This window comes from Zea mays, chromosome 2 (assembly GCF_902167145.1).
Source record: "Zea mays cultivar B73 chromosome 2, Zm-B73-REFERENCE-NAM-5.0, whole genome shotgun sequence".
Classification (NCBI taxonomy): Eukaryota; Viridiplantae; Streptophyta; class Magnoliopsida; order Poales; family Poaceae; genus Zea; species Zea mays.
Genome location: NC_050097.1, coordinates 198,390,372 through 198,404,259, shown reverse-complemented (window position 1 = coordinate 198,404,259; position 13,888 = coordinate 198,390,372). Strand labels below are relative to the sequence as shown.

The following is a 13,888-nucleotide window of genomic DNA, read 5'->3' as shown; positions in this document are numbered from 1 at the left end:
GCGACCGTCGACGGTGGGCGGGGCGGCGACGGGGCTGTGGGCGGCGGCGGGGCAATGGCGGCAGGGCGACCGGCGGCGGCGACGACGCACGGGCAGAGAAACGGACGGCGCGCGGGTGAAAATGAAACGGCGCGCGGGTCGGATCCGCGTTAAAACGCCTTATGTCCGACGGTTATGGACTCGGCCGTCGGACGTAAGCTTATCTCCGACGGCTGTGTACGAGGCCGTCTGAGATAAGCACTATTTCCGAGCGCCCGTTGTGGTCGTCGGACATAACCTTATCTCCGACGGCCTCGTACACAGCCGTCGGAGATAAGGCGGCCGTCGGATGTTTGTTAGTTTACTGTAGTGACTGATACCTTCTATAGAAACAGGTCCCAAGATTACAAGCTAGCCTCCGTGTATGGAGGAAACCATTCACCTCGAGCATGGTCAACGGATGCGATGGACATGCATGCATTCGTCGTGGCAACGGATGTTCAACGGATGTTCATATTACAGACACACGAATTATATCTTATGAGCATTTTAAAGATTTGGTAGCAAATTCTTGAGATTGATAAAGTCATGTATAGACGTCTTGTTATTAAAAAAATACAATTTGTCATTAAAAACATAACACCCTTAAATTATGAATATTCACACAGAAAGTCAAATCGAGGCGTTAGATACATGCTCTTTCGGCTCATTGATTGTTTGTTTGGGAGGCAGGATGGGCCAACCAGCCTGATGCCTCCATGTGCATGCATGCACGCTGTTCATTTCTGACGCCGCAGGATGCTAGATCGTGGTGTGTCAGTGTGTGCAAATGGCCAGAGGTTCAGAACGGTAATTGCTTGGATCTGAAGAGTGTAAGCTATGATTATTCCAGGAAGTGATGGTGATAATGGAGAATGGTAACGTACGCTAATGACATCCGGTGTATTTGTATATTTGGTAGTGGAGCACGTGTTCTCTGCGGCTGCATAGTATCCTGAAGCTGTCATGGGCTCATGGCTACGGACAATGAGCTTGTTTCGTCCCGAATTTTTTGTATTTTAGCCATTTTTCGGAAAAAAAATTCATGTTTAGATCTTAAAAAATTTTAATGTCATTTTTGGACTCTTTGTTCGGCGACATAGACTATGGCGCCGAAGTAACACAGCTCGGCGCCATAGGCTATGACGCCGAGGTCGTGTTGCGTTGGCACAATCCAGACGCGTGGCGTCGACGTGGCACCGAGCTCGGCGCCGCAGATCTTGGCGCCGAGCTCGGTTGTGTTATTAACATATTTGTTGTAGACATGAGCACAAAGCCCATCTAGCCCACTTGGTGGAGCACAAGGCTTCTAACCTTGTGGTTGTGTGGGTTCAAGCCCCACAATTTGCATTTTTATTTGTTTTTTTTGTTTATGTCGCTGGTGTGTCCGTTCAAATTTATTTCTCACCTAGATTTTTTTTATCTAGCCACTACTCATTTTTTTAAATAACTCATTAGGTATAATTTTTTTGTCTTGGGGCTTTTGCTGCCAGCACAAAAGCGTCCATGCACGAACTCATTTCCTAGCTTCCAAAAATAAACGTGTGCACTGTGCAGTAAAGCCCGCAAAGCAATAAAGCCAGTGACAAGATCAGCAACCTTGTCACGATGTGCATATATATTTTATCTGGCCAGGTAGATGTGCATCGTCTTTAACAAATCCGGAGCCACTTTTCTCTTTGAAATTAAGGCAAACCATCCGGAGCTATGTGCACCTCCTATTGCGAGCTCAGAAAGGCTCGTCGAATCGACCGAATTTTTTGTATTTTAGCACAAAAGCGGACACAAGAAAATGAGTTCTGGCAGCAAAAATCCAAGAAAAAAAATATACCTAATGAGTTATTTAAAAAATGAGTAGTGACAAAGATAAAAAAATCTAGGCGAGAAATAAATTTGAGCGGACACACCAGCGACATAAACAAAAGAAAAACAAATTAAAATGCAAACTATGGGGCTTGAACCCACAACCATAAGGTTAGAAGCCTTGTGCTCTACCAAGTGGGCTAGATGGGCTTTGTGCTCATGTCTGCAACAAAAATTTTAATAACACAACCGAGCTCGGCGCCAAGATCTGTGGCGCCGAGCTCGGTTCCACGTCGACGCCACGCGTCCGTGTTGTGCCAACGCAACACGACCTCGGCGCCATAGCCTATGGCGCCGAGCTGTGTTACTTCGGCGCCATAGGCTATGGCGCCGAGCAAAGGGTCCAAAAATGACATTAAAATTTTTTAAGATCTAAACGTGAATTTTTTTCCGAAAAATGGCTAAAATACAAAAAAATCGGTTGTTTCGTCCCTCTAAGTCTAAGGTGTAGCACGTGTTCTCAGCGGCTGCATAGTATTCGATGTATTTTTTATATCAAACTTTCTTGGAGACATTCATATTTATATTATTTGCTATATTTTTTTAAAAAAATATTAACTTGTTTTCTGGGTGTGTGTGAGGCGGGACACTGGAAGTGGTTTGACTACTTGAGCGTCAAAACTAAGGCTCTTTACAACAGCACCTAGGGTTGTTCCTGACTTTTCATGGGCCAGTGCGAAATCTAATATAGATGCCCTATCTACACACAAATATATATAATTATATATATTATCAAATATTTGACTTATAACTTATATTATACATTCAAAAGTTTTGAAGTTTATAAAATAACAAATGTAAAATATAGCCAAAACACTTACTTGTTATCTGATATTATTAAAAAAAACTTCTAATATTTTCTGATACAAAGTCATCGCTTGTATCATTGAGATTAATCTCATCCAACAACTTTTCTTCGATATATAGAATCACCAAGTCATTTAACCTCTCTTGAGTTATTGTTGACCATAAATAGTTCACAAAAATATTTCAATTTTAAAAAGTTTCTCTCTGCCGAAGCAACCATCATATGTATAGTTTATAATACTCTCTATATATCAAAATAGAATTTGTTTTGCTTCTTTAGTGGATTCATCATCATCAATATAAACATAAAAACCAAAAGCTAAAACAAATATTATTTTGAAACGGATGGAGTATTCGATAAGTAACTGAGACATTAGTTTAACAATATAAACAAGACTAGTCGATAACTCGATAGCGCATCGCTCTTTGTGTATTTGTGTCTATAATAGATAGATTTAACAGGAAAAATGCTAGCATCCAGTGGCTAGGGACTTCTCTGTTTTGGGGGGGCCGATGCGGCCGCATCCTCCGCACCCCCTCAGGTACCCCCTAACAACACCTATATCCATCTCCCTCTAAGTTGTTGTTTGTTTCACATATTTATAACATGATAAATAATTGATAACATTAATCTATGTTTGTTTAAGTCCAGATGTAATCGAACACTATGCTAAAAAATGATATCAACTTATTCAAACTTATTACCGCTGATACTAAAGTGTGAATTATTATCGTTGTCATTTACGTCACATTTTGTGAACCAAACAACACATAAATGTATTTTATACTATATTTCCATACCTCCCCTAAAAGATTTCTCCAACATCCCGACAATTCCCCTATATCAACTAACTCTTCTTTTTCATTACAAATTAATTTGTGAGCATAAAACAATTTTGTCCAGGTTGCAATAGAATACTTTATACTTACCTGCAAATAGTGGATCCGGGGAAGGAATGTCCCTGGATGCGTCCGGAGAAATCCATACGTCCCCATGTTCGGACAACGGATAGGGTGGATTGTTAGAGCCGTTCGGTCAACACTGTTTACTCGAACATGTAAGGTTAGGAGACATGGTTTGGGGACATATTAGGAGGCTTTCGGTTCTCTCGGAACGGTGAACTGAAACAATTCCAAGCTTTATTATTGTTCTAATTTACGTAAGTTTTAATCAACCTGAAAAATTCTAGAGTCATTCCGAGAGAAACGAACGGGGCCTTAAGGATATTGTTGGAGAGAGACTAAACAGGGAGCCAGGGACAACTTGAGTTCTCACTTTTCAACAAGGTAAAAGATAGCGTTTGGTGGATTAATAGTGGATTGGAGTGCTTGTCACTTAGCTTTTAGGGTCCGTTTATTTCGCTGCCTAATTTGTTACGTTTATCTAACTTTTTCTATCTAAAATTAGTGCTTCCATTTAAACGACTAACTTTAAAATGTGACACAGTTAGTCACAAACCAAATACATGCTTAATGGTTCGCGGTGCAAACAATCCTAGTTGAGGTTGAGATGAGAATGTGGAAGATCACCGCTGGCTGTTGGAGTTGGCTACTGCAGGTTTGGAATTCAACGTGGCAGCAGCTCACAACAGGATTGCGATTCGAATGGTACAGATTCTTGACCTCGAAGTAGTGTCGTGTCGTGCTCATACGGCCGTACCTGTGACTAGTTGTGCTACATCGGTTTTCTTGAAACATGCGCACCTCGCAGCTGACCGGTGTCTGACCACGGCCCATGTACTAGAATGTAAGTGCTGGTCCAGTCCAGCACCAGAGCCTTTTTTTTATCAAATTTCGATTCAGGATTCAGATGGCCCGACCCATGAGAAGCCTTTGCCGATTTTTGAAGCCTTTGTTTGAAGAACTAACCAACTTAGATGGAATGATGATACACCATGAGTTTATTTTTTTAAAAAAAATAGTGGAATAACTTTAGGTGCGTTTAGTTTAAGAAATAAGTTTCTCCAACATCTACTATTTTTTCATTTTTTTTGATTCGTTTGTGAAATATAATAAGTTGAGTCATCATCACCGTATTTCTCACAAGCTAATAATCGGTACTGGTGTGAGAAATCTAGTCCTTTTTTTTTACAAAATTTGTGGAATGAATAAGGTTATGATGCACCACCTCGAGAATAAGATGATTCCTTGAGCTAAACATGTCGTTTATTCTTTAAACTAGTACTAATTATTAGCTCACGAGGAATAAGACGAGTGATCGATCAACTCTCCATTCTACTTCTACACACCAAATGAAAAAATATATATTAGAGTGAGATGATGATGACGATTTCTTTAGATCATTCGGCAAACCATACACCCTCCAACCAAATCATGTATGGGACTTACTGCCAGCCAATCTGAAGTGGTACCGTAGCAGTGGCCATTTCATTTGTGATATCACATTTGCATACCGATCCTTGCTAGTTCTTCTGCTTTTGCTACGTACCGTTTTGAATTTGAAGTGTGCGGCCGGTCATTTCTGGATTCATCTAGACTCCAGTGACGTGTCTCATTCTAGTTTGGAGGCTCCCAGCCCTAATCTACTGGTGGTTGCATTTTGTGTGTAAAAGTAAAACCTTACCCATAATGGGATGGTGGCACAATTTGAGGACTTATTGTTTGTTTTGTTTTTAATCCATATTGATTGAGTGAGATTAAGTGGCTTTAAATTTCAGATAAGTTATTTTTTTTTCTAATCTTATCTGATCTATATGGGATAAGAATGATGGAACATTACAAGATCTCAATGGCGCTTCGTCATGTAACTTAGCATCGTGATTTCGGCATCTCTCATGGTCAGCTCTAGTTGGTGTTTCTTTAATTTTCTTTGGGTCGTTCTTGCGCACAGTTACTTCAGACCCAAACGTGCGGGACTTGGACCCCTAATTTTCATTCGAAAACAGCATATAGTTTAATTACTATACACATTGCGCTTAATTTCAATTGTAGCTTAAAAAAAAGCCTGCACCATTTATCAGCGACCGGCTCGGCAGCCTCGCGAGCTCGGCCTTGCATGTAAGCAGAAGCTTTCCTAGGGAGAGCGATTCCATTTCGCCGTTCCCATAACTGGCAGCCAGCAGCATAGGTAGGGCGACGAGAGCTTGCTGTGCTGCTTTGCGGGAACAGTATTGTCTTTTGCATTGCAGGGGAACCTTTTTTCTACAATATTTTGCATTGCATTGCATGAGGCCTGAGCTTTCGGTGTACAGTATTGATAACAGTCTTGATAGGTGGTACAGTTAGCATTGCCTATCTGGCTACCTCCCAACAACAGTTAGCAATGCCAGTCGGTATTGCTACCATACTCTTGATTTCACCATCTGTTGGCCGGTTACCATAGACGTGTTTCACCTTGATTATTTTAACATCTGTTGGCCGGCTGATTAACTGACAGAAGACATGCCGTGCTTTGCCTACTGCTGCACGAAGCCCTTTCGAAATTGATGGGTTTGAAATAGGGAGAAAGCCAAGGTTAGCTAAAGTTAAAAATATAATGGCTCTCTCATTCACCTCTCTGCTCGCTCTGGTCGTCGTCTCGTTGGATCCTTGGAATAACGTACTCCCTGCTCCAGGTGGGCAGGCCAGGCTTGAAGATTTTGTACAGCCCCTTTCTTCTGACGTACAGTACGCAGTTCCCACGCGTGGCAGTGGCAGGTAAATGCTTCTGCAGACGAAACTCTAGTGCTGTCAGCCAGCCGCGACCGCGAGGGATCACCATCGATTGGAGCCGGCCGCCGGCGGCCGGCGGGATCGCCTGCGTGCGCTGCGCCAGCCACCGCGTCGATCGGTCTGGAGAAGGTGGCAAAATCCAAATGGCCTGCCCTGGAACCGTGAGCGATTCTGTTGCCATGCCAGGTGGCTACTTCTTGAGCTGTTTCTCTTCTTCGCAGAATCGCAGTCATGGCCCCGGTCTTTGAAGCAGAAAAGTTATATATATAGTAGTACGCCTGAAGGCTGCAGCTGCGGCGGAAGGTTCAGGCGTCCCGCGTCCATTACTACGGCCTTTGATTGGGCCTGTGTGTGTTTTCCAAAATGAGAAGGGCAGGCCGTCACTCAGATCAGAGCAGCTATGAGGCGACGGTACCGGTGCCGGTGCCGGTGAGCGAGAGAAATTTGACGCGGAGGAGGAGCGGCAGCGCGGGTAATGCGTCCACGTACGTGAGCTTTTATGAACAGCGACCCACTGCTTTTATGAACAGCGACCCACTGCTTTTATGAACAGCGACCACCGGGGTCAAGGTCAAAGATGTGCAGTTGCGGAGTGGATTGCGAGGCCGGCAGAGAAGACGAGGCACGGGAGGGGATTGCTTTGCTCTTCTCAGACTCAGAGTTCCAATTGGATGATGCCAATTCTTATAGCCGTTCGCGTCGGATTGGGATCCTCGATAGACGACTGCTCGCACGCGTCGACACGAAGAGACCCCACCTGTCAGCCTCCCAGTAGTCGACTGCGCGACTGCTGAGGATCCGGGGTCCCGTTCGCGTCCCCGAGTCGTTGGTCCGCGTGGGACACTGGGACCAACCTGGCAACTGGCCGATCCATCCACGCACGCGTAGACGGGTCAAACTCAGATGTGGCATAAATCGAATCGCGCCGGCGCGGATCGCCACCAACAGGGCAGCCGAAACCGAGAAGGGCAGGGGAGTTTTAAATGGCCGGCGCTCTCATCCCGGCTGCCGAAGCGTGGACCGATCGACGGGCGCGCGAGCGTGCGTGCGTGCGGGATTCATTCGTATCCGGCTGACGCTCGTTGATCGGGGCATCGCCTACCGTGCTCTATCTACTACGGGAGACGGGCGGCGTGCTTGTTCTTGTTCCCGTGCCAACGCGAGCGGGTGCGGCGGCGGGATGGGGGTAGTGCTCTGCTCTACTAGTGCGGCAGTGGCCACGGCCCACGGTGAGTCTACAGTTTCCAGGCCGGATGGACGTGGAGAGTGGAGGAGGAGCCGTGACCGTGATGGAATGGAAAAGCCGATCAACTCCATCTAGTACATTGCATGCACGCGCGAGCAGCAAGTGTGGTGGAACCAACATCCGGGCGAGGCGAGGCGAGGCTAGACTGGACGCGGATGTCGACGTGAGGACCTGCCGAGGTGGCCGTCGGCGTCGGCGAGGTCATTGCCATGCGTGCAATATATATAGTAGCATCTCGATCGCCGAGCCGAGTGGCAAAGCCCAACATTATAATCCAACGTGTTATAGCTGTCGCTATTATAAGATATATACACTGGCTCTCTGCAGAGGTTAAAGCTATTAACTACTCCCTCCGTTTATGTTCTATAAATGAATAATAATGAATCTATATACATATATAAAACATATACATAAAATATTCTATGAATCCGGTAACAACCTACGCGTGACTAGGGATATCAGCGGGTCGGATTTTGTTCGGGTATAATAATACCTGACCCGAAATTGTACCCTTAACTTTTACAAATATCCATACTAACCAAGCTAATCGGTCGAGAAACTGTACCTGTATCCGTGTCCATCGGGTATCCAGTGGATATGTTATTGTAGACTAAATAACATTCGATTAGTGTTAAAATAAATGCATAAAATATTTTAGTTTCCATCTAAGCACCAGTGCAACACGAGAATGACTATATTTGGTTACGGGTCAACTCATAACTATCATATCCAATAGATTTAAATTCGAGTACAAAGAATAAAAGCTTAATGAGTTCATGACAATTAACAGTCTTAATATTGTCAATATCTCATTGGCACGGTTGATTGTTAATACAACACAAATTAATATTCATTAATCAACAACACATGCGCCATCATAAAATGATAATAAAAACAGCATGCAGCAATCAGCTCCAGCAGCACGTGACATGGTGTATAGTAGCAGCCTGCCGCCAGCACCAGTAACTTGTGGTCGTGCCTGTGCCCATGGTAAAATAGCATCATGCAGCAACCATTATGCATCAAACAAGTATTGTTGTGTATTTTTTTGGCTCCATTGTATTATGGGCCTTAATTTTCAGTGGATGTAGCATATTTAAAGAGGTATATTGATATCTCAGGTATCCCCTGCGGAAGAGTATCTTACGCATACGCATACCCGATCCGATGTATTTCAGGTATCCGACCCGATAAACCCCGCGGGTATCCATACCCACGGGTCCAAATGTCCAACTGTCATCCCAACGCGCGACGGCGGTCCTAACATTTTAGAAACTAGAGTAAGATTTTAATAGATATCTTTCTAATTACTTTTGATATATAAATGTTACCGATATAAATACTAAGATACATCTAAAATATTCATATTAAGTCACATTTAAACAAAAAGATATGAATGCTTAACTTCAAAACGACGTGACTCTAAGATAGAAATAAAAGGAGGATTAATGTTTATAAATCTAAATTCTAATTTACACTCCAAATATTCCAATCTTTGTTTAATTAGGACCAAAATTATATCGGCGTCTGGGTAAGTGTTGGGCACCCAAGGACAGGTGTCCAAATAAAGCCTAAGAAGTCCTTGCCGAGCCACCTTGCGAGACGGAGCGGACGACTAAGTCCCTACCGAGCCACGTTACGAGGTGAAGCGGACAACCAAGTTCCTACCGAGTAATCTTGCGAGACAGAGAGGGCGACCAAGTCCCTGTTGAACAACATTGCGAGACGGGATGGACGACCAAGCTCGTGTTGAGTAGCTTTGCGAGGCACAGCACACGACCAAGTATCTGTCGAGCAACCTTACCAGAGACAGGCGTAAGAGAAGGTCGGCCCAATAATATAAGCCCACGTCAGCGAGACAAAGACGAGTCATCACCAAACTACGTCTGGGCCTCAGGTACGATTTGAGCCATGTTTCGATGCCGAGGAGAATGTTGTTGAGCTCAAAGCGGGCAGCACGAAAACGAAGCAAGGATTTGTCGATGTGCGCGCCAAGACTTTGGAAGAGAAAGACGATAATGTCATAGTAGATTACATAGTTGCTTGTATAGGGTTTGAGGGTATGATAGTAATTTTATACGAAGTTGTACACCGAATCGTCACTATAAATAGAAGCACAGTGTCGTGCACGAGGGACATGCACGGGAACGAAATCGCTCCACCTCCGAAGATTACGTTGCCACCTTCAAACCGTTGTTATAACCTTCAAAGGTACAATTATAATCATTCGTAGTCACGAGAGAACAACAAAATGAGGGTATCAATAACGAACTATCTTGAGCATTTTCACCTATCATGCTTTTTTCTAAATTTGTAAGGATCTTCTGTCTTCAATCTATCTCTTACATGGTCTTCAATCTATCTCTTACATGGGATAGATTTCAAGGGCGAAGATCTTATGGTGTTGTCCTGTTCTGGTTCTCCACATGAATCTTTTAGCAGACGAACAACATTAGGAATTGATGACGTCGGCACTAGTAAATTTGCAACCAATGAAATAGAATTTCAAATCCTCTTTTGTGGGTCCGTGCTCGTGCAAGCAGTAGGAGGTGGAAGGCATGTCCGACCCCCACGTGCCCCTCACGCTCAGATCAGAAGACTGAAACTGTAACGGTAACAGAATGAGTGAAACTTTAATAGAATGACTAAATGAGTAAATGCATAAAACAGTAATGAAATGATTGAAACTGTAACGATAACAAAATGACTGAAACTATAATAGAAACTAATAACTAAAACTTTAGTGGAATTACTGAATAAGTGAATGATTTTTTTCTAGTTCCGTCCTTGCTCTTAATTGAGTGATAAAAGATAAAATTGACCCCATTTTGTAATGCGCTATTTGCTGCTGTAATCTAATTTAGCTTGCTACTATTGATTGTTTGAGAAGGAGTTCAAATGTGGGGTGGGGGTGGTCATGTTGGCTCGCCCATGGCCCATGGCCCATGGGCCATAGCTTTGTGGTGTGTGTGTGTTGCTCGCTTGCGGGTTTCTCTGTGGGTGGACTACTACTAGCACTAGCAGTACATACGCCGATGGCAGCATTGATTGCGGGAAAGACAGTGCCGAGTAAATGGCCACTGCCCCGCCATTAAAGCGTGTGCCTGCCTGCCATCTCCCACTTCCCTCTCTCCTCTCCTCCCCCGGCTCTCTGATGAGGCAATAAATGCCTGCGCTACGCCCATTAATGTCTCGAGATGGAGAGCTACTGGACGGTGGTGACCACAATCCGCCTCTACTACGAGCTTTTCTTCTTCTTCCTCCTCGCGTCTGTCTGTTGTCTCATCATTCCGCCATACATATACTTGCTCCCCGCTCCTGTGTAGCGCTGCGACTGCGAGGAACAAGAGACGATCCCTCGGCGGCAGCCGGCAGGAAACCAATGCAATTGCAATCAGGGATGACAAGTTGAAGGAAGATAGGCCTTGGGATTAATTAGGCCTCTTCGCTCTGGACGCTAAACCACATGACGTAGACGTATGCATGTGCCGTTTGTTCGGCAGTCGAGATCACCATAAACTCTGGATCTGAGAAGTGTACCATTTTCGATCATTGAATGATTCCCCCTCGTGTACCATCCGACTCGGGTTTTTTTTTCTTTCTTGAGGATGATGCATACGGATACGGCTGACTCATTCACTCCGTAGTGAAGTTGCAAGGCATACGGCTGGCACTACAGTATTTGACAGGTTTAGCCTGCCATTTTTTATACCGTGAAAAAAAATGTATCGACTTCCTAATCAGCTGGCAGAGAAGAACACGAGGTTCAGGAAAGATTTATTTATGTATATGAGGTGTTCTTTTTTTTTTGTACAAGCCAAGAAAGAGTTCAAGATCTGTGTGCAGGCAGGCAGATTGCCGAGCCGAAGGGATGATACGATGCGCTTGTTAACACGGTAGCATGGCTTCTACTGAAGCCCTAGAACAGTACAACTATATATTCATATATGTTCATCGTCCACCTAAAACCCTTCACAGCCTCATCATGGCCATGGCTGCCTTTCTGACGAAGATCTCACCATCTAGATCCTGGTCAAACACACACAGAGAGCGAGGGAGATGCGTAGTAGTTGACCTCGTACACAACTTCTGTACAGACTACAGAGAAAGTTGTGATCCAAAACTCCCCTGCAACAACAGAGCCAGGCTCTTTCTTTCTTCTTCTCTTGCTGCGCTTCACAAGCTGACCACGTCGCTCACGCCCTCTTGCATGCGCCTGAGGGTGTCGCCGGGCCATTCCTTTCCTCCTTGACCGGGGTCTGCGGCGGCGGGGCGGCGCACACCGGGATCACCGACCGCACGCTCACAGCCGGGGCGTGGAACCCGCCCGCGGCGAAGGTCCTCGGCGCGCTGCCGTGGCGGTACGCCGAGGCGGCAGGCGCCGCGTAGTAGCACGGCGAAGGCGGCGTTGCCTCCCGGTCGCGCACCATGGCGCGCTCCAGCATCCGCACCAGCTCTGCCGCCGCGGCGTCCCTGGAGCCGCACGCCGGCCGTTGTAGCAGATGCAGTGGGGGCAGGATCCTTGGGCCGGCCGGCGGCTGCAGGGGCAGGGCCCCCGTCCTCGGCGGCAGGGGTTGGGCTTGGGCAGGGGTACTGGTCCGAGGCCGCCATTGGTGTCTGTACAGCGACGGGTTCGGAAGAGCGGAGGAAGAAGAGCCGTTGCTGCTGTGCTTCTGCAGAGGCGGCGCCGCCTTTCCGTCGCCGCCGTCTCGCGGCTTCAGCGCCGCGAGAGCTCTGGCGACAGCCACGTGCTCCTGCTCGTCGCCGGCGCCGGGCTCCTTGCGAGCCTCCGGCACTGCAAAGACCATGGCGGGGGCCATTAATGATGCCCCGTGACGCGTAAAGATATGCGCAAGGTTTGTGTTTTCGGGATTGGGCCGATGACGTACTCTGTTTGAGCGAGGACCAGGCGGCCATGGCGGCGTTCTTCTCCGCCTGCTTCTTGGTCCTGGCGGGGTCGCCCGCGAAGCTCAAGCCGGCGAGCTCGACGGTGGAGGAGAACACCGGCGAGTGGCCCGGGCCCGATCGCACCGTGGTGTACGCCGGCAGCTTCAGCCCCGCCCGGTGGGCCGTCTCCTGCAGCAGGTTCTTGTACACCCCCGTCTCATCCTGACATAACGGGCACGGTTTCACTTCCACATCAAGCTCGGCGCCAGCAAGAAGCAGAGCACGTGAAGATGATGGGCGGTGACTTACGAGGACCCGGGCGGCGAGGGTAGTGGACGGGCCGCGGAGGGAGAGGCGGGCGAGGGCGACTTCGGCAGCGGCGTGCTCGGCCTGGCGGAGCGTGGTGCAGCCGCTGGGGCCCTCGAAGGTCTCGCCGTTGAAGGTGACGGCCGCCCGGAAGCGTGGCGCGTGGTCAGGGCCCTCGCGCGTGCACACGTACGACGGCAGGCTGAAGCAGCTCCTCTGCGCCAGTTCTTGGAGCTGGTTCTTGTACATCCCTACTGCTGGCGGCGTGCTCCTCCCTCCGCTACCTCCTAGCTGTATAGTTCTTATCCTATAGTACCCTACATGTACCTATGTAGCACTCTCTGCTTCTCCTTGTCGTTCACGGGGAAGCTGTGGTTATGGCGTCATATTCGTGCAACAAGAGAGAGGAGGAGAGGGAAGCTGTGGTTATGGCGTTGTTGGAAGGAGATGAGGGGAGGAGGAAGAAGAAGAAGAGGGGAGGTGCACGTTTGAAAGCAAGTGAGGGTGTAGACTGCAGGAGCACACAAATCAAATGGTGCAGTGTTCTTTATCTGCCCCTCCCTCCCCTTTCTCTCTCTATCATGTTGAGCGTTTCTCTCTCTATTTGTATTGGACTGATGAGTACGCTCGCTGCTTGAGAGAAGAGGTGGGTGGAGGGAGATGGGCACAGACACCTTCTGGTATTAATGGGGCATTTATGGTGCTTTGTAAGGAGTATGCTGGATCGATCACACTCGCCCAGAGCCCGTCAGCCGGTCAGAGACTCAGAGGCCGTCCCTTTCTCCCTCTCCTCTCCGCTCGATTCCAACATGGATGTTTCCCAGAGGTCGCATTGCAAGTAGCAACACGTTACACGTCTCATGAACTCTTGGGGAAGAAAAAGGATGGGTGTGAGCAATGGAGGCCGATGGAGAGGAATTAGGGAAGAAGGAAGAGTTTATGACGGTTCAGATGTCTAGTTCTTTACTAGAACAGTAGAATCCAGTTACCATCCAAAACATAGTTAACACTCTGACGTCTCTCCTTTTCTCTCTACTGCAGGAATAGAGCCCATCCACAGCAAACTGCACGTCTCCTTTTCCTCCCCAT

The 13,888-nt window shown here is 46.9% G+C and overlaps 1 protein-coding gene across 3 annotated transcripts; it reads right to left on the bottom strand.

The window, feature by feature from the left end:
* Positions 1-11,371: 11,371 nt before the first annotated feature.
* On the bottom strand, positions 11,372-13,675 carry LOC100274020 (uncharacterized). 3 transcript variants are annotated; one of them, XM_008669346.4, is made up of 3 exons: positions 12,803-13,661; positions 12,496-12,715; positions 11,372-12,401 (listed from the first exon to the last, which is right to left on the bottom strand). In XM_008669346.4, the coding sequence occupies exons 1-3, from the start codon at positions 13,046-13,048 to the stop codon at positions 11,803-11,805; spliced, it is 1,065 nt and encodes a 354-aa protein (XP_008667568.1). In that variant the 5' UTR covers positions 13,049-13,661; the 3' UTR covers positions 11,372-11,802. The 3 variants fall into 3 exon arrangements, with proteins under 3 accessions (XP_008667568.1, XP_008667567.1, NP_001141877.1); XM_008669345.3 differs by having other exon boundaries at positions 12,496-13,675; NM_001148405.1 differs by having other exon boundaries at positions 11,464-12,715; positions 12,803-13,306.
* Between the last annotated feature and the right edge of the window lie 213 nt (positions 13,676-13,888).

Bases quoted from the DNA above. Each gene is read 5' to 3' on its own strand.
- LOC100274020 (NM_001148405.1), bottom strand. From the start codon at position 13,048: ATGTACAAGAACCAGCTCCAAGAACTGGCGCAGAGGAGCTGCTTCAGC. The intron at 12,716-12,802 runs GTAAGTCACCGC...CCGTTATGTCAG, and splicing joins CCCTCGCCGCCCGGGTCCTC to GATGAGACGGGGGTGTACAA.